The sequence below is a fragment of the Lipophrys pholis genome, assembly GCF_963383615.2.
Source record: "Lipophrys pholis genome assembly, chromosome: 8".
In the NCBI taxonomy this organism is placed as follows: domain Eukaryota; kingdom Metazoa; phylum Chordata; class Actinopteri; order Blenniiformes; family Blenniidae; genus Lipophrys; species Lipophrys pholis.
In genome coordinates, this window is record NC_137630.1 from 25857312 (window position 1) to 25878739 (window position 21428).

Genomic DNA, 21428 nt, shown 5'->3' on the forward strand with positions numbered 1-21428 from the left:
TTACAGGGCTTTGCTTCTCCCTCTGTGGAAGCAGCTTGTCAACCACTGCCACTGCAGACCCTCTTTGCCCCTTCCTGGTGCCCCCTGCTACTACAGCTACATGACTGATTATAGGCCCTGAAAGGACCCCCCTCCAACTCTACTGTAAAAGGCTGCTTCTATTGAAATAGGATCAGAGCCTTACAAAGCCATTTCCATTTTCCTCCTCAGCCTAAATGCTAATCTGCCCATTTTCTCCCTTACAAAGGCTTCTTCTGTAGAGTCCGTCCTTCTCCCCATCACTCCACGCCGCCATCATATCCCAGTACCTCAGCAGCGGGATGAACGTGGTCGTCTAGGAGAGGCTGCTGAGGCATGACAGTCATATGGACCCGGCGCAGGACTGAGCTGGCAATGGTCCACGCGTCCAGAGAGGGTCTCAAGGGCAGGAGATGGACAGATAACATTGCTGTGTGGCCCTCGGCTGCCTGTGGCAGCTGCGAGCAGATGATAACTCAATCTCCCCATCAGACTTGGGTACAAGCTCGGCTCCTGGCGATAACATACACCGGCTACAGTGGGAAAGCAAATTAACTATCGCTGTGTATTAAGAGGCATCGTTATTGTGCCACAACTTTTACATTGGACAGACTATTTGAATAAATTGCCAGTGTGCATGCAAAAACTGTGCCGTTAAACAACCGGCAAGTCTGCCATGAAGAAGTTATTATAATAAGCCTGTCTGGTTTAAGGGTGCACATTTGGATATTGTTATATTAAATATCTTTTAGCCTCTTCAGGCAGGGTCTCTCTGTTTCATTATGAAACTGCATTCCATGGGATATCCTCTCAAAATGAATTTTTTAAGATCAACAAGCAAAACATGTCAACATGTTTATGTGTCTAAATGCAACATGCATTACCAATGAAAGCCAACGGAGACGTTGATGTTAAACCAGGGTGCAAGTTGAGTGAACGAGTAGGTGTTTTTGCATGAGTTACCTTTTCAGCCCATTTTCTCTGAATGGAAGTGGATAACACAGTATGGGAAAAGAAAGGAGGTGTATTTGCATGACTGAGACGCATTTCCACCCCTGCTTTGTAGTCATCCCATGGACATTTTCATGTTAAATCAGGGGCTAAAAGAGAATTAGCAGCAGACAATTGTTGCATAAGGTTTTTGTTTTTGTTTTTTTCCCCTTTTGATGTTGAAAGGGATTCCTTCATGGCAGGCACTTCTCATGATGGAGAAAGTGCTTACATGCTAGCTTATTCTAACATCTGTTCTCATTCCCTGGCTTGACCACAATGAATGTGGTTCACGCGAGAATCATAATTGCATGCAGACTTGAAAATACAGACAGAAAGAGTCAGTGGGTTTTCGTGAAGCAGTTGTTCCAAGGGGCCAGTGAAATGGACTCAAAGTGAGTTACAAGGTACTTTCTACTCTTGAGTGAAACGTCCCAAAAAAGTTTTTAAGAAGGCGAGATTCTCAAATTTAATATATAAAATGTTACTTGCGAATGGAAAATATCGACTCTTACAGAGTGTAAATATGGGAAAGAAAGAACTAAAAGCAATTAGGATTTAAACAATAATCATATGACAAGGTTCCTATCGGCAAAATGTTTTCAAAATGTTATTCGAAGCAGGACAGAACCTGGCAGTATAATATCTCTCATTAGATTCATGCTTTTATGCTGCCGTGAAACTGTACTACCTGCTTGTGATGGATAAACCATCGAGTCTGATCTGCTTTGTGCTCAAACTGGCATTTTAGCTTCAAATCAACACATGCTGGACAGTTGATGTAACGAATATTACGCAATACAACTTTCAGAAGTGTGTGCAGGACTAGATGCACTCATTGGGTTTCTCTGGTTTGTTCTCTACATCTCAGACTTTAATCTTTTAGAGACAAACCAAGGTCTTTTTTGTTCTGGCTGTGTGGATGGCAGCATTCAAATTCCCACAAGAGGACTTTAACAACAGTGTAATTGCACCAGGCTTCATTTGACAAGTGTGAACACACCCCAACAAAAAAACCCTTGAAGATACAGCTGTGTGCGTAAACTGGATGGCTAATAAACACGACATACTTTTACAAAATAGCCTTCATCCAGATCTCTGTGGTCTCCAATTAATGAGTTCCACGTGTTCTGCAAGGTCATGGACATCCAGAAAACTGTCTTTTTCACCATTTGGTCTCTACTGGATTGAAACAACATTGACAACCACTCGCTACAGGAGCATTAAAAAGCATCAGCCTGGCAGAGAACACACACAGCATAAACTTTTACCCCGGGGGCACATGTCAGCCACTTCCTGAGCCCAAAGCCTGGATGTAATTGAGGTGGAATGGCTTGTCTGAAACCAATTGAAGCCATGCAGCAATAACAGGGTCACACCTGCAGCCAGGAGTCTGGACAGGCGTCCTTCACCGACGGCTTTCGGAGTACGATGTGTCCACATGAGTCTTGAGGACTGTGATGACTCGACAGCTGGCAGTCAGTATACAAAACTTCAAACAAGAACCGCTTCTTCACTGCTTGATTGCCCATCTAATAAATAAGCCCACAGGCTGTGCATGCCAACACACAACAATGACCCCACTGCCAGCTCAACCACAGCATGTCTGCGCCTCATGAGAAGCAATGTTACAAGCTCACGGCAGCGTCTGAAGTCTGTCTTTACCTCCTCGGTGAAATTACAGCCCAGACCAAGAGTTTGGAAACGACAGGCAATTAGACCCCCAGACAGTGAGATGCTTAGGCGTATGCTCCCTCCGAGCACGGATACCGGAGGTGAAAATCACAGTCTCACAACACACAGCAGTCTGATAGCAAAAGACTTCACGATCCCCGAAAACAAGCTGACTTCAGCTCGAGAGCAAGTCCATCAATACAAACTGAAGCTATTTTTCACCAACATTCTTTTGAAATTCTCCTCAAGATACAAAAGGTCCATATTTGACTTGTACACTGTTTGTATTCTGACAGGCTGATTTACATGTAGACTGTGGGGAGATCCCACAATGGGATAGAAGTGAAGCCAGGGAGCCACCGGCAGGGGCAAAACTTGAAAACACAGAGAGAAGAAGAAGGAAGAAAACAGAGCAGAAATGTTTCGCAAACCAGGTCTGCAGTTTGTAATTAAGATGAACTGGAGATAATGTCATAATTATAGCAGCAAGCATCACTCCGTTTCCCATCAACTTTAACACAGTGAATCAGACAGTGGTCTGGGGGCACGTTGGAACAAAGGTCTGGAGGTGGGGGGCATTTCTTAAAACGCTCAGACAGTTCTAAATGCAAGTTTGAAAGTGAAAGTTAGACTTTTGTAAACTTTGACCCTGTGAGTCAACCTCAAAACATTCCGACCCGAATAACCTGTATAGCAATACTGCTGCAGTCTGTCCACATTTCAGACCCTATTAAAGAGCGATCAATGTCTGCTTTTACACCCATTTCCATAAGAGCGAGAAGATGTTGGTAAGACGGCTTCTTGAAGCTCTCCAGTTGAGCCAAAAGTGAACCGATGACCTGCAGAAAGTGTTTGCAGGTCAAACAATTTTTCTTCAATGGAAAAGCTTGGAGAACGAGAATTAAAGACTCTTCCATTTCTGTGAGTCAGCGGAGGATTTTAAACAATCCTACAGTCCTAATCCTCCAAACACTCCGGTCTCCATCTGCGTTCACTTGGTAGCTTTATCTGCCGCCTTCCACCCTAAACACCTCTCAAAGTTAATTGACGGATCGGCTAAACGACTGTGGATATAATCACATAGTCTGGCTGCCTTCATTGGGACATTTAAAACACTCTTGTTTGACTGTGCACGTTAAGACTGCAAACACATGGTGCTGTACAGTGAGAAAGCGCACTAATGCCAGTAACAGATATTTATTTTGACTGCCTGAAAACTAACATGAATGGCGAGGCGCCTTAACTAAAGGTGAAGCGACAGGCAGAGTGGAGCCCATGGGAAGTGGGTAATTGAGCAGAACATATCTTGATGTTCTGGTGAAACGCTGCTCCTCGTTTCTGCCTGCAGAAGATGAATCACACCATTGTCTGTGTCACCAAATTACATAAGTGCTGCAGAAAACTCACTCATTTTAAATGCTTGGTAGAAAACGGGCAGAAAGTGAATGTCTGAATGGGATTAGGAGGTGCACATGTGAATTACTTTGTGACTGGAGTTATTTACCAAACTGAACTGATGGTTTTCTTCTGCATATTTTGGTCAAAACTCCTGGTCGGGCTATGTTATGTATTGCACTTTTTTTAATTGATCTTTCAAAAGATGTTGACACTGTGGATCATGGTCTCATAGTTAAAACTATAACTATGATTGACATCTCACTAGTTTGTCAGCTGCAGATTACAGTCTACTCAAATGAGCGTCTCCAATTCTTCCTTCTTAGAGGTCACCAAAGGTGTGCCACAGGGCTCCATTTTATTTTATATTTAAGTAAATGACTCCAGTGATAATCTGCTGAACGCATCATACCACCTTTATGCTGATGATACTGTTATTCATTGTTGTTCTTCATCCCTGGCTCAGTCGTACGGGCGTTTACAGTAGGCTTTCAATGTTGCCCAATCTCGCCTGCAGAAATGGAAATCGAATCGACGTGATGGTATTTACTCATTGTAAGTATCCAGACAACCTTCTAGGAATAACAGCCCTTCAGGCTACACAAATAGAATGTGTCAGCAGCTATTATTATCTTGGTTTTGTGATTGATCCAGAGCTTTCTTTTAAAGGACATATTGCAATTTTAGTTGGCAAACTTAAAATTACGATTGGATTCTACTTTCAAAAAAATAAAAAAATAAAAAAATCTAGTTTTTCCCGAAATGCTCATAAATGTCTCGTTTCCAAATGATAATCTGAGCTTGAGTGAAGAACCAGAGGTGTGACAGCTGTAACGGTTACATGTCAATATATATAGACTTCCATTTTTAAATCTGATCACGCTGATCTTCTGATAATGTGAAATTCCTAAAGAAATCAGATGGTGTCAGACGGCATCAGTAATTTGCTGCATAGTGGGACACTACATAAGCATGGGTAGGTTTGCGTTGCCTGATTGTAAAATATAATTGTGTTTTTTGGTGTTGAAGTCAATTTCCCACAGTAATAACAATAGTTAGATATTGTACTGATGGATGTAAAAGTTACAATATGGAGCAGAAGCAGGGTGGCGTTGATCAGAGGCCGGATTGATCCTACCAACTTATTGAATACAGAATGAAGTATTTTCTGTGAAGTCTTTTGCAAATAGTTCTTCTGAACTCCAAAAATGGGAGACTTGATCGAAAAAGTGGGAATATATTAGCCCATTAATAAAGATGCAGAGGTATTTTTAGCAAACTAATAGTTCTTTTCTTCTTCATACATGCTCCCAGCTTCATCATACATCTTGTTACCCTCAGCTATGTCGCACATTTTCAATCTTTAATCCGACGTGTTAATACTTAATTGTGTTTTTACCCACAACAACAAATCCTTTAATGCTGGGTGTCAGCTGCTCGTTTCTGCCTTCCAGACTATAGTGAGAATACTTGCGGCATGACAGATGTGAGGTGTGGCACATGCAGACAGTAAAATCACCATTAGTGGATGCTTATAAACGGAGGGAAGGCTTTTAGCGGGGAGAGTTTATAGACGGAGAGGCTGGCAGATGTGAAAGGTTAGGATGGGACTCTGTGGGACTGCACGTATCCTGCGAGAGGTCCAGACAAGAGCAGACACTTCCCCCAAACATTCAGACTAAACACGGTTGCAAAATAAGAGCCGTTACTCAGCAGAGGGGGCACAACCTGCATCCTTAATCGAGCCTGAATTAAACAGTCTGAGCACCACCCTGTTGTCTCTTCAAAGCAATACGAGGCGGACATTTAGATGTGACGTCACGTGCGGGACCAACACAGTCTTGTTTTTAAATAGAGAAAAAGTCCAGGGAGCAGACCAGTAACAATCCTCATCACCCAGAACAGCTTGGACAAAACATGTGAGCCGAGGACACAAGCCTGCTCAGGCACAATTTTTGCAGCTATCCAATCAGGCAACACTTACAGATATCTGGTGATTCGTCTGAGCCATCTGGACAGTCCTTCTCTCCATCACAGCGCCATCCTTTGGAGATGCAGGTGACCTGGTCCTTACATACAAACTGCTTCGAGCTGCAGGTCTTCGGATGGTCGTCCGGTTTGGGAGCTAGAAAAAAATAAATAAAAAAGAAGTATGGTAAAGTTAATGAGTCATGAAAAGCGGCTGTGACTGTGAATGCTTCTAAAAATCTCAAATACAATGCTCGTGCTGCCATTCGAAGAAATGTTCCCAAGGTTTATGAGGCTCTTCTTTTCCAGGAATATTTTTCTCTTCCGTGTTGAATCTACATCGGAAATTTCCAACTTCAAGCAGCACAGATCTTAGCTGAGCCGCGTAAAGCAACACCTCAGGGTCAAACCAAGTTTACAGTGATGTTTTTGTATCAAAGACCCACAGGCACACTTTATTCAGGAAAAAAAACAAAAAAAAACCTCCAAGTTCACGACCAACAGTGGTTCCTTGTAGTTCTGGGTTTGTTTGTTGTTTCCTCTCTTCTTAAAGACATCTTTTTTTTTTTTTTATTACTCTTAAGGTGTTTTTTGACTCTCACCACAGAGGCTCTTTCATGTGTCACGGCGGAGACATAACCGGGCATTCAATCACCATCTGACCCATGGGAAAGTGCAGAGCGCGGTAGTTCTGGGCAGCAAGTCAGCACGGATTGTTGAGGTGTACCACAGGCGAGCAGCACCACAGCAACGCTCACGACCCGCCGCCCGCCCCACACTGCTGACTCGCCTCCACTCCAGAGAAACACTGGAGCCCCAGATCTGGGTGTCAACACCCAGAAATCCTGCCGCTTTTCTTCCCGAAGTTCTCTCATCACAGTAATCGTAAAAGAGGAAAAACACATTTTCTCACAGTGGTATCTAACCAAGGAGGTGGTTTTGGTTTCATTAGCTTTTTTCCCCTAAGAGTCGGACTCCTCCCTAATACAATAAACAAGGTAAAGCTGTTCTTCTCACAGCTCCAAAGTTTTCAGAAGTACTTTACTCAATAAGGTCAGCTGAGGCTGTGGTTCTGGAAAGAAAAACTTGTGAAGTAATGACGAGAAGCAGCAACTACTAACTAAAATGTATTTAGAGTTGCCTTTTCCTTACTGCTGATCATAGTAATGCAGCCTACAGTTACCTATGTGTAATGTTACTGCCAGGATTGAATCACTTTCCTACTCCAGCAACAGCAGTTTGAACCAGTTGTGGCTCACAAATATAATGAGTATTCAGGTTATTGAAAAATCAGTAATTATAACTTTGGCATAATGTTATACTAGTCATTTGTACAGACCTATTAACAGTAAAATATGCCAGTATTATGTACTTTAACCATCTGTAATGGACGCGACAACACCTGAACATGTTAAACTGGGGAAGGAAAAAAAAAAAATAGAAACCACTGTGTTCTTCTAAGTTTAGAAAGTTGAAAATAGGTTACGCAGAAATAGAAGAAAAAAATGCTATATTCTATGTGACTGGTCAAAAAATGTCACACACAATGAAAAACAACCACAAGGGCCTTTTCAGGGAGGAAGGTTGTTGTTACTGTACTGTTGTGAGGCTAGCTCTGGGAAGGACAGCGCCGAAGGTCTCATTGTGATTCTCTGCAGAGACTGAGCCCTCGCTCGCCCTGGATGACTTGTCTGCCTCTGTACTTGGCAGGGAGGGAGGTGTTTGGGGTGGGTGGTGGAGGGGCACACCGCAAGAGGGTTGGGATGTGACTGAAATCACAAGAGAGGGCGAAGCTAGTGTATCATTGCAATCACGTTCCCTTTGACTGTCGGACTAAAGGGTTTAGACCTCGGCCGTTTTTGTATGTGACAGCAAAGTGTATGTGTAGGCAAACAATAAGACTTTGTCACAACTCTGTGGGTACAATTAGTAGCTAAAGGCTAACAGAGATCAAGTCACAGCATTTCCATTATATGAACGCCACCTTGATACTTGAGGAAATTAAGAAAACGAGAGTGCCGGGTAAATTTGAAAATGCAAACTTTCAGCTCTGGTGTTTTCTTACACAATAGCAGGCGCAAGACTCGCAAAAACAAAACCCAAGTGATGCAAGAAGGTTAGGATTACGGCTCAGCCTGGAGACACACGTACTCTCTGTATTGAATGTCATCAAGGTGACGGGATGCAAAATGTAGGATGAGAGTGAGCCACGACTAGACTCGGTGAAGACAACATACACACAGTGTATGCGCTCGGTGAAGGAGGCTAGTCAAGCCCTGGGGCCCGCTTGTTAGCTCTGCTTCCTTTCAGGTCGCTGATGTCCCGATACAGTTCAGATGGTGGCAAGCACAGAGATTCTGCCTGTGCGTATATGACGGCAACTGAAAAACAGGCCACACCAAGCTGAAATGAGTGAAAGCTTTGAAAACGGGGGCCATATGAAGGAATTCCCTCAGACTCCGGTGCCTCATGTGAAGCAGCTGGGCTGAGCCAGTTGTTCCTTATATGAGTGGACATAAAACTGGAAATAAAACATTGTGGGTTCTAATTTTATCATCGCTTTACACACCAGCATGAAGTGACCGCAGAGAGGAGAACCTCTGAGCCTAATTGGAGGCTGTGGCTGAGGAGGGGTTGGAGACGGGGGGACTGACAGCACTCCCCTTCAGCAGCCTTCTTTCAAAGCCGACTGAAATATCTCAAACAGAGATGTGAATTGTTAATTCAGCCGGCAAAGTCAGTGTTTTTTCCACACTCACTGCCAAAATGCTGACAATTTTTGGGGGGGTCTAAATCAGACCAGGATGTTAAACCATTTGTGTCGTCTTTTACCTACAAAAGGGAACAAGAAAGGCTTTTCTTTCGTCTCCTGGGATCGACCCAATAGAAAAAGCCAAAAGCCCTTTGAATCAAGGCGCATACTCTGCTTACAGAGACTCGTATAAACCCGGTGTGCAGTTCTCTCCTGAAAATACCACTCCGGCTGAAGCATTTCCTGAGACAGCTGAATGGCAACTTGATCACACTGCTGTGACTAAACGGTTGGAAGTCCCACAGCAGTAAATATTCTCTCCTCACAACAAGAAGATCAGCACCAAAAAAAACCCAACAAGAACTCTACCTTGTGTTGACATAAAACAGTCATCATATCTTTTTTTCTGAGAAAGATAAAACAAATTAGTGTAATTCAAAAACTGACTTTCTGAGCAGAAACCCTCAAGAGTTTTGAATTTCACACCATTAGTCGGGACAGGTTTAGAGTCTCTCCAGGAAAACAAGTTTCTATTTCGGTGAGAGAAATTACACAGTGTACAAAAATTTTTAGTGCGGCTGCTTTTTTTTTTTTTTTTTTTAAAGTGTGTTTTTTTAAAAAGTTGTCCTCCACAAAAAAAACCCACAATGTGTATCTCTGTCACTATGATGTAGTTACAATCCGCTGCACATTCATTTAAAATATCTTCATGAGGGCGCGATATGGAAAAGGCATTAAATACGAGAGCTGAGAACGTCCTTGACTGTGACCGTGAGCACACAGCTGAACACCACTTCTCTGAAAATGGCCACAAGTGTAGAAGCTCCGTTACAGTTTCTACGAGATAGAAAACCACTTTTTCCCAACAGATTTCAGGTTTGTAATTGCAGAAAGAAAACTTCACCAAACAGGGATTTTTATGCCAACATCAGGATATCATGTCCCATTTTAAAGGATAAGCCAAAAGTACAGATATTCTTCATTTCAGTTGAACCAAAATAACATTTAAAAGTATCAATTCAACCTCTTAACTCAAGTAAAAGTAAGAAAAATAAAAGTATGAATGCTTAACTTTAGTGTAACACAATGGCTTTTATATAGGGCTCTATAACCTTGTTAGTTGTGATGGAAGGATCATATGCACAATACAACTTAATGTGGATAAAACAAAGTAATCTTTACGACACTGATTACAATTCATAACTTCTATCAAGTCACAGTTTTGAAAAACCAAATCAAAAAAATGCAAGTAATAAGTTGTGTTGGCTTTAAATAGATACTACGTATTCAATGTAGAACATTTATGCTTGAAACCGAAAGTTTTGACAGTCTGTCATTATTCAGGTAACTTTTTTGAAGCTTCTTTGGTCTTTGCACTTTGATTCTGTATCATGATTTGCTTAGAACAAGTAACAACCCAGTTCTATCAAACCATGGAGGAAAGGTGCAGCTGTCCGCACTAAAATATAGTGAAGGAAAGTCCTCAGAAAAACACATTGGTTAACAAAGTGTGGAAAAATCTAGTGAATTACAGTTGCCAAGTACAAATACTTTGCCAACTCCATTCATTTCTGAGGAAACAATTGGGGGCTTCACACCAGAAAACTACTTCAGAAGATTATTTATGACGTTTTCCTAAAAGATTACACTGAGCCAATTCGTAAATCCCGAGTGAACTCACACATAATGCCATAAGTCACTGACTTACTTAGTGGTATGTGGACGCCAGGGCTCCACTTGGCCGAGTTCGGTTGACTTTGAGCGTCCTGCCAGTTGAACGGGACACACACTGTACTTCCTTATTCAGGGCTGCTGGAGCTCTGCTCTGTCTAAACAGTGCACACTAAATTGGCCCCCCAGCACTGGGCATAGTAAAAAGCCTCAAACACAGGCCAATGAGCAAATGCATAAATGTGCACAGAGTCCAGCTCTTATAGAGGCGTTGCTCCTGGGTGCCTGATTTAAAAACAGAACTTTAAAGAACTTTTAATTCCATAAATACAAGCAGGAAAGGCAGTGTTTGAAAACCTGAACAGTATCTAAAGGTCAGAAGGGAACAGAGTGGCGAGTTAATGGCATTTTGGAACCAGTTCATCAGCCCAATGTTGGAGGCCTCCAGACACCATCACCAGCTGCGACGCAACACTGCCCCCCCCCCCCCCCCCCCCCCCCCCGGATCTGTCTGCCTCAATACGGCCATCCATGCTCTACAGATCAACTCCAGATCCATGCAGTGCATTCCAGCACCTTCTAATTGGTTTCATGTGTACAGCTTCTCCACAAAAAAAAGACAATCTGTTACAGATGACCAGCTTGATTTTGAAACAGCTTTGCTTTTGAATTCAAGGGAAAAGGAACTTGTTGCTTGTTTCTCTTTTGCCGCCTGACCGCCAGTGAGAACATACACAAAGTGTGTGTGTGAGAGAGAGCGAGCTTCATTTTCCTGTGACATGCACTGCAAGTTTGCTTTGGTTGAGAATGCCACACTCAAGTTATTTCCTGTCCTGTCCTGGCACAAAGACGTTACTGAAAGCTTCGCCATAGGATTCGATATAGGAAATTTACTTTTGTTTCAGAAGCACGCCTCCAACACTGAGCACCCAGTGGAATTCAATGCCCTCGTGGATCATTTCCAGAGCATTACAGAATGGGCGTTATTAAATGCCGTTAAAAGATAGAAATAGGAATGGGAAGGTAAAATGACTTGAATTAATGGGGGAACCTATTTCTCTGCAGTGTTACTGGGTGCAGTGAAATGAGAGAGTGAGAATGAAACTAGGACTGTTTCTCATCACCATCACTTCTCGTTCTCCACTTTGGACCTCAGGTCTTCCAGAGCATTTCATGGAGTGCAAACGCATCCTGACCAGTGTGTGATTACAAGCCTGAGGTCAAGTCGAAGTGATTCCTCTGTGCTCAGCTGAGCAGGATTTCAAGGGAAGAAAACATGCAGAAGTAACAATTAGAAGCAAACATGGATCACAGGAAAGGAAACGAGGACAGAGAGGAGTGGTATTTGGATTTTTTTGCACTATGATTAATTATTCAGATGGGAGGGAGGCTCATTTTATGAACGTGAAGTCAAGGAATTTTTGGGGATAATGGTGCAGAAGGCAGAGAAAAATCTCTTGTGTAACGTCGGAGAAATTGACGCTAAACACCTCGGATTTACCACTGCTGTAGCCGTTGCACTGACTTGTTTCAATGGGCACAGTGTGCAGTGCACATCCAGTGGAAACAACCACTTCGCTTTGTGGAGCCCGAATCGGAGACGGGCACTGAAGCACTTTGACCACCTCGCAGTGCACATGTAATGTCCACAGGCTATTCAAGTCCTAATCCACATTAGCTATTTTCAAAGAGGGCGGACATGCACAAACAGCAGAAGACCAAGTCAAAGTTAGTAGCCACTCTCCTGCCTGAAAAGCCTTGTTTTTGTGTCATTGCACAACAAAAGGGTCCAGCTTTGACCCTGGAGGTAACCTGATGAGGCTCTGCAGGATGTCACAGGCCAGGGCAGTAAAACGCAACGCAGTAAAAGACACAGGCCCGGGAGAGTTTGATTGACGAACACAAAGATAAATGTAAATAGGCTTATGGTGCCACCACAGCAGAGTTCTTCCAAACCGACCCCGTAGTCTCGGCATAGCACAGCACTATGGAACCACAGAGGGAAAAGCCAACCCAGATACAGCTGTTATGAAAACAGAATATGGGAGCCACAAAATGAAGGCTGGACCACGTGAACTGAGGCATTCACTGCAACTCTGATGCTTGTAGGTCCCAGCCTGCGTCTGTTCTCCGACAAGGTAGGCCCAACATATATCCCTGCAGCTGAAGGATGATTGTTTCAGTGATTTAATGCGAGCGAATCGCTGCGAATCCCTCGTTAGATTCAGTCCGAAGGAGACAGAAGGGAGGAATGTTGCCAGGTCAATAATTGCACAGAATGACTCATAAACAATACACAAATGAGTCGTCATCTTATTCACATCTTAACAGACGACCTCTTTGTTCAGTGGTGAGATCAAAAAACTAGACTGCAAAACAAAACAAAACAAAAAAAAAAAAAAAAAGATGCCAATTTTCTACAAATGTTCCGGCCAATCACAAAGCCAGCATGAATGAAGCCACCGTTCAAAAAGCAAAATGCCTTTCTTTACCATCTCTTTGATATGGAAGCTCTGGACCTAGCAGAGAACAGTGAAACCTCTTGGTCTTTGAAATATTGGGAATCAATGTGAATAAACGAGTTGTGTTTGAGTGTTCGGGGTGCTGAACCGTCGCGTTTTCAGTTTGTAGCCTTCAAGAGCATCATGCAGATGTAGTGAAACACAGTATCTGCAAACATCCATCCATTAAACCAGAGATATTTAATCAATTCTTGAAAGATGACATCGGTCGGCGATCCCCTACAAACACACGTCTCATATCAATGTGACATGAAAAACGCGTAAAACCGTAAATATTAGGGTTTTATACCGGGTATTCAAGTTGTTCTCCCCTCGACCCCGAGTCAATAACTTTGCAACAACACAAAGAGCAGTAAAGTTTGCAGCACAAACAGCCACAATCAACGAGTGCGAGCACCGTGACGGTGATTAAAGTAAACAACTTCGACATGTTGCAGCAGTCCATGAAATTGAAATCTTATCTCCATATATCAGATCCTCCCTTCTGACCAGGTGTGAAAGCACCCAAGGGTTCCCGAGATCAATCGATTCCCCAGTCGAGCAAAAAGCGGCTGACACCTGAGTGTACGCGAGTCGGTGAAAAGAAACACAAACACTCAGGAAGTGCAGCTCAACATGTCCAAAACCTTAAGCATCAACCAGTTCAAGACCAAATAGAAAAAAAACATTCACACGACTCGATGGAGAGCCACTCGCAGGAGCCCGGTGAAACTAACAGAGCTAAATTGAGGGAAACCCACAGTCCCTATTTTCAATCCATTCCTTTTGGAGGTCTTAAGAGCTAAATAGGATAAACAGTGATGGAGCTTGCAGAAAACACCAATTACAGTGCACCCCTGCTATTCACAGTCAACAAACGCCGCGGTCTCACGCCTTCAATACGTGGGCACCAACACTGAAGACATTTATGTTAATCTGGTTTTACCTTCCAGTCACAGTTGATTGCAATGCAGCGCAGGAAGTCGAGGGATGAAAAGGGGATCGTTCTTTCTCTTTTTTCTTTTCTCCAGCAACAGTCAAAAATACCCCCGTCTGCTCGCATCATTTCACAAATATGTTCAGCCTCTCAAGAAAACCTTAATGCGAAACACCTGCATTAAAGCTTCACATAAAATATTGTGCTCAAGTCAAAAGAATGTATGGAGACTAGACACCTGGGTGCATTTTACGCCATTTTGGGAGACAAATCGAAATGGCAGGAAATCATTTGGGGGGGGGGGGGGGGGGGCGGGGATGATCGGCGTTACCTGATAAAGTTTGCGGTCGGCTGACGGTCTCAGGTGTGCAGAGCTACAATAAGCCCTCCCCGGTGACCTCCTCTTGGAAAGGCCGAAGAGAGCCATTCAAGTGGTATTATCTGTTGAATTTGTATGAAGGATGCTGAATTCTTCCAGCAGATGTTTCCAGTGACAGTTGTGAGGAAAAGGTCCCATTAAAAGGGTCAGGCAAACAGAGTGGAGACTCCTCAGGAATTCAACCTCTTCAGCTGCTGACCCACATTTACACACTTCAACAGGATCTTCCCATCTCTGCAGGACGAAATAATCACTTGTGACATCAAAATGACTAAATATTCTTTTAAATATACTGTTTACATTTCCTATACATCAAATAGTCAGCTTCAGATTTTGGGTTTGGTAAAACTAAGAGTTCAAAACTCAACAATAGTCACTTAACTTAAATAAATAACTGATTTACGACCAAGAGAAGCAACAAATCCGCCAACAGAAAAGCTGAAATTTTTTATTAGAAATGGCCACAAAACCAGCAACTCATTTTTTTGTGTTTTTTTTTTTCTTAAGGCCACCTGATCATTTCAAGTGTCAGTTAATAGAAACACGAAAGCTTGAATGTTTAGCCTTGCAGCTTTTTTTTCTCACCTGGTTGTTTTTCTAACACAACCAGATTTTTGGGACCAACAATGGAGAAAACAATCCATGTGCTACATGTTACTTTAGGGTTCTGCAAGTTTGCAAAAGCTAAACTGAAAACAATTGTTATGACTTCAACAATCGGTCCAAATGGTGTTCAGTTTTCTTTTTTTTTTTTGGGGGGGGCGGACTCAAATGATCATGGAGCACATTGACTCGCAGCCTGTCACTGTTAACATTTAAGGCTCAAAGAAAACACCTCAAAGTGTGACAGTAAACGATCTAACTCAACACCAAACAGTCATCAAGTTGCTTTTAGTGTTTGTTTGACCTTCCTCTGAGGATTGGGAGGCTGGCACGAAAGGTTTTCTTCGGCGCACGCACTCCTTCCCCTTTTGGCCCAACGCTGCCTCGGAGGGCGTCTGGCAAATCAACTGTTAATAATGACATAACACCACACATAGTCTCTCCTTCCCATCCCCTGCTGCCTGTGATGTAACGATGTGTCAACTTCAGACTATGTCCAATGACGGATTCTTGGTGAAGTTTGTTTTGCTTCGCCCTCCCTCACCCTCGGACCCTCCGGCCGCCTGCCTTTTAACTCTGAATCTAAGTTGGATTAATGGTCTCCCTGTGTCCAGATGTTACATGGTGATGGAGGAGAGGGGGAGGAGCTAGTCTTCTCTTGTAACCTCAGCTCGGGCTCCATCAGAATCTAATGAAACTTATATAACATCTTCTAACATTAAGCAGGCCCCGTCTTTCTCCAGAGGCCGGCCTTTGTTTGAAAATCAAGATATTTTTGCGTTACTTTGGTATTAGAAATGTCTACTCAGTCAGATCTGAGTTGAATGTGACACTGGACATGAGTGCAGGGGGGAAACAAACAAGAGCAAGCTCAACAGGTCTGCAATGCATTGTCACCAGGGCAATGGTGCATTTGATACCTCATTATTACTATCAGGGATTGGAGAGTATTAGGCAGCTCCTGGGACGTAAGAGGATAAATTCATTCATTTGGCTATCAGACAGTGGCTCTGCTGTCACTAATAGAGAGTGATTCCCAGGCAGCTCCTTGAGGCTGCACGTCGGGACAAGCCGCGCCATTAAGAGCAGGCAGACACAAACTGTTGTTTTCATGTGCGCCAAGTAACCGACAACAAACATGAAAGCGGATCCGTTTCCCACAGGTTTCATCCCCTCGCAGACTGCCTTGCTCACATTCTCACAAACAGACAATCTGCAGGCTGGGACTGAATGGTGGCGATCAGCTGCAGCCACACAGAGAATGTACAGTGTTGGAGCAGAAATATATGGTCTTTTCTCCGTCTCTCTCTCTATAAATAGGTCGCCCATGCGTTTTGCCTTTTACCTGCTGAATATCGCAGGAGTGAATAAGCTCAGTGTCTGCCGTTATCCTTAAAGGCAGGCCCATTCTCTGGAGCTGTGCTAGAAAAGCGCAGACAGGTTTTTTTTTGTTTGTTTGTTTGTGTATGTGTGTGTGTGTTTTTAGGCCAGATCAATCAGCGCACTGATTATTTGTGCGGCTCCTCCCTCCGATTAAAAGCTTCCCTGATGATCGATTCTTTGCCTCGGAGGAGCCTGGCTGTGTCACACACTGTGTTATTATGGAGGTGATCGCGGGCCTGTGGACACAAGATGCTCTGCGGGGGGGGGGGGGGGAAGGGGGGGGGGGGGTAAAAAAAGTGCTCATGTTCTCCGCCACTATCACAATGCAAGACAGAACACAACAGGCTTCTCCTTACCCACGGTGGCACCGTTAAGAGACGTGATCCCCAAGCTGAGTATAAATCCCATGTAGAGCAACCTCATCGCCATCTCCTGAGCAATGCCCGGCGGCACTGCTGTTAGAAGGGAATAGGTGAAAAGTTGGCCGGGTTTCTGGAAGCAAACAGCCCGATCAGCCACCTCATCCGAACCCTCTCCAGTGGACCGGGTGCGATTGTCCGTTCAGTTGCGCCCTCAGCCCCGCAACGCTTTGGACGGGCTTCTGCAAATAATATTATTAATAATAATAAAAAATAAAATAAAAAAGATGCTCTGCTACAGCCCGATGAGGCGATATGGGCGATGCAGCAGCACACGCACGTATATCTGTAATTGATTATCGGCGTTCAAACATGATGCACCGGGTAACCTCAGCCTGTGTGCGGCTTGCTCTCAGCACACCATGCCACCACAATAGTCCAGTTTGTAGGAGAGACGCGCTGCAGCCGCTCAGCTCATTCCGCGGTAAAGTGGAGAGAGGAGAAAAAAGTAAATGAAAAGGTTAAAAAAAAAAAAAAAAAAAAAAAAAAAGCCCCGTTTCTTAGTCTGAGCGCAAACGTCTCCCTGCGCTTGTGGCTGCATGAGTGGATGGTCAGTTTGCGTGAAGCCCAGCGCCGTGGACGAGCCCGTGACGTAAAAGCTCGACTCCTCAAAAAAAATGGGATAAAAACTCAGCCACACGGCGCGTCTACGCATGCGCCAGCACACCTCCTTTTCTCCTATTTCGTGCGCTTTTTCATCAACCGTAGAGGTGGAGAGAGAGAGCGAGAGAGAGAGAGGGTGGAGCTGCAACTGGCTCTCCTACACCAGCCATGTTGGGTCAATATTTATCCCAAATCCAGTTTTGATTTTTCGCAACACGATCTAAATAATATCTAGAACAATCCACTTTTCCAGAGGTTTATTTTTTGGTGAGTTCTCCTCTATTTTAGTTCAATTGATCGGTATATTGACTCATCATAGAGGAATAAGTCATTTCCTCTCAACGTGAATGATATTTGATTTACTTTGCATTAATTCTATATGCCAAGAATGTAAAAACACTGAATGTGAGCCATTATTCTAAACATAAAACCTGCTAATGATGCCCCCTAGTGGTGCTGACAGAGAATGTATCATTATCACAATTTATAATACATTTTTTCACAGTACTGAGTTGGTGAAATAGTTCTGCTGTGTATATATATCTATATATTTAAATTTTAAAAAGTGTTGGACAAAAATGAAACTACCATATGGATTCACGTAAAGGCAACGTCAGATATTGAAGAAATTATAGTTTTTGCGCAAAACGTATCCCAGAGGAGAAAAGTAATAGGTAATAGGAGAAAGGTTTTGCAATTTGTAAAAATTACATTTTTATTTCAGATTTATTTTTGACTATTGATATATTCGTGTTGATGTTTTTTAACTAAATGCATTAAAAAAGATGTTTGTTTTTTGTTTTGTTTTTAAATCCAAAACTGGTGCATACGTGCATTGTTATTTGGATGAAGAAAAAAACCTTCTTTTCATTTATATCAACGTTACCTATGAAATCTGAACAAAGTAGAACAAACTTTTTTTCATGGTAAATCAAAATTAAATGAATAAAATACATGCGATACACACAATGTGATACTTCACTTATGAATGGGGAATTTCATAAGCCACATAAACCTGCAGGGGGCGCTAAGTACTCACATTACAGACATTCAATTATTTCACAAAAACAATCACACTATTTGATGCAATATTTGGTGTATTTGACATGATGCACCCCGAGAGGTCTCTGATTGAAATGGCATTTTGAGGGGGGGGGGGGGGGGGGGGGGGCATGAGGAAGATGAGTTTTCTGTTGTGTAAAATAGACAATTTGTCACTGAAACGTTAGAAATTAATCACCCTGTAAGTGAAACTTATTAACTAGTGTGTAAATATTTTCGTCTCCAATACTTCCACTATGCCACTATGTTTCAGCTTCTATTGGTATATAAAGATGGCCACTACAACAAGTGTGTAGTTCACACATCATAAAGTGACAGTCACTTTGCCCCTTACAGTGTCCAGAATAAACTTTTCTTTCCGGAGTTTTCATTTCTGAGATGTTTACTCAGAGTCTAACTCACAGGGGAGAATGTGAAGTATGTGGAGAATTTGTGAAAAACATATCTGAAGAGAATGGATCAGTCCAAGTGTATTCCACTCAGGCAATCAAAACTGAAATACATGGAAAATCAGTGTATAGTTTGTGTACTCTTTTGCAACCAATTGGTTTTTGCAGGTATTTCAGTTTTGCAAGAAATAATAGTAAGGAAAAAAAATAAATCACACACTTTTCAACGCAATTTGATCCAACTAATTTTGTATTTACTTGGCATCTTTCCTCTCCTATCAGCAAAGTGAACGCACATAATTGCCGGTGTCACCTTAACCTCATAGTGCCACTTCTGAAGGAAGGAGGACTGAGCATTGTCATCTGCGGGAGACAGACGCCAGCATGCTGTGTGGGAGACAGCTTGAAAGAGTGCCAGCATAAACACTCCCAGACCACATGTTCTCCCAGGGCAGAGGGGCTGGCCTCTCTCCAGGCACATCTGCACACAATCCCTCGGCTCTTGAGCAAGCCGAGGAGGCAGAGAGAGGCAAAGGATTGAGAGGAGATGGAGAACGAAGCATTCCCTGACATTTCTGTGACACCATCGTGGTGTGTCAGTAAAAAAGAAGTGATGACATTTGATGATTGAAAAAAAAAAAAAATGGAATGAGGCAATGTAAAAAGGAAATTGCTCCCTCCATATGCAAAGATAGTAAAAGTTCATGGTGTGCGTGTTAACGCTCACCACCATCTTTGCACCTGTACATCTGCATCGCATCAGAATATTTACATGCAGGAGTTTGGCTGCAGTCGCTATCCAACCTGCTCATAACCTTGAGAGAATTGTTGTGTAAATAAAACCACAGAGTCTAACATAGTCCCACTCTGCATGCATGCAAGCATGTGCAATATGTGCACGCATGCAATGCAGTAGATGTCTGCAATTTTCTGAACGTTTTAAGCTCTGGTGTCTCCAAATAACCACTGCAGTCCATCGTATGGTCTGAGTGAAATTTCACGTATCTCTGACATCTCTCCCAACACCTCGACTTGGTCGCCGCCCTTTGATTTGCTGGTAAAAATGTGGCTTTGTGCTTGTTTTCATAGAAAGGTAATTACTAGCAAGCTATGCTGACAACACCTGAGGAATGCGGAGCATGCAGCAGCAGCCTGCGTTCCCTCTAATCGCCCCCACCCTCATCACTCACCCCACCTCACTCCTCCCCCGTCTGTGACCCTCCCCCATACAACCAAGACGAGCCACGGTCCAAAATCAGAGTTCAACACGACATTTTAGTCTTAAATTTGTTGGTAAGACAGATGTTGTGTAAAACTGCGGTTGTTCGACCAGGAAATACACTTCAACACTTTCTCATTCAAGAAGAAACCGCTCAATCAACAAACCTCTGATGAATTAATTCTATTTGAGTGTAGGAAACCCTATCCAAACCCCGAGCTCCCAGCAGGCCCCATTATTCCCGTTACTGCTGGAGTGTGTTAGCGGGCCCAGGCCCTGCTGACTGAGTCACTCCCCAAACTGTCCTTGAGCTCTATGAAACTCCGCAGCCCATCTGCCTGAACACTTGCACACACATATCAAAACATTGCATGGGTTCAAACAGTGGGAGTGCACAACTCTGTGTGACCTAACTGTGGTCTGAAAATGGTCCAGTTGAAAACGTTGTACCACGTAATGGTGTTATTTGCATGCAAACGGCACCGATGCGTCAAATTTTGACATTGTGTGGATGCATGTGTTTGGGCGACAGAGACAGAGATTATGAATTCAGCTGAGCCTCTCCCGTCTGTCTGACTAGACCATCATGATGAAATCTGGATGAAATCCCTTGTGCATGGAGATCAACATAAGTAAACGGGCTGTGTCCTCTGAATTTTGCAGATGCATTATGCAAACGCTACGGTTAGAAATAACACACTGTGTGGCTGAGTGAACAATTGCATATGTTTCCTGCACGCTTGAGGGTTAATCAGTCATGGTATATAAGGCAGTGGAAAGGGGAGAGGGATTTAGTTGCTTGGCAACTTCAGTTGAGAGCAACACATTTTTATTGATATGACAGGATCTGTCAAAAAGTACGGTAATTGACGAAAACGCAAGGGAGGGGAAATCATTTCTGACTTGGACAGTTGATGTCAATAGTTATTAAAGTTAAGTCAGATCCATAAATAAAGAGAGAGGATGTGAAACACATTCATAGAAATCCCTTCAGATTTTATAAAGATCAAGAACTAAAATACTGTTTTATTTATTGTTAATATAAGTAGTTTTCAGAGTAAGCAGAAAGTGAGTTAATTGTTACAAAGGAAAAACAGATAACGATGCAAACTTGTGCTGAGGGGTCACGCCAAGACCATAGCTACACAATATCTGTGAAGGATGTCTGAATATGTTGCATGATTTCAGTTTAATCTATATATTATCTTGGGACAAACAGTATCTCATGGAGAAAGACAAGGTAACTGGTGTAAATAACCTTGTGAAGTAAAGTTTTAGTCATTTCTAAAATGCCCCTCTATTTGAAAACTGACTCCCAGATCTGTTAATAAAGATTTTCCAAAAAAGGCAGCAATGTCACATTAAAGTTGTGGATGGCGTTTAATCACATCATTGTGATTAAACGTTTTATTAAAAGGAGGAAACAGATAAAACAATGTACGGAATGAAATTACACGGAAATGTT

General features: G+C 42.9%; 1 protein-coding gene across 1 annotated transcript in view; it reads right to left on the reverse strand.

Moving 5' to 3' along the window:
* Positions 1–16845, reverse strand: part of LOC308113151 (low-density lipoprotein receptor-related protein 1-like) — an 82078-nt gene extending 65233 nt beyond the window's left edge. The window contains 2 exon segments of the mRNA XM_080469173.1: positions 6062–6202; positions 16628–16845. Of these exon segments, the coding sequence (XP_080325299.1) occupies positions 6062–6202; positions 16628–16700 (214 nt within the window). The 5' untranslated portion in view covers positions 16701–16845.
* Positions 16846–21428: the final 4583 nt, after the last annotated feature.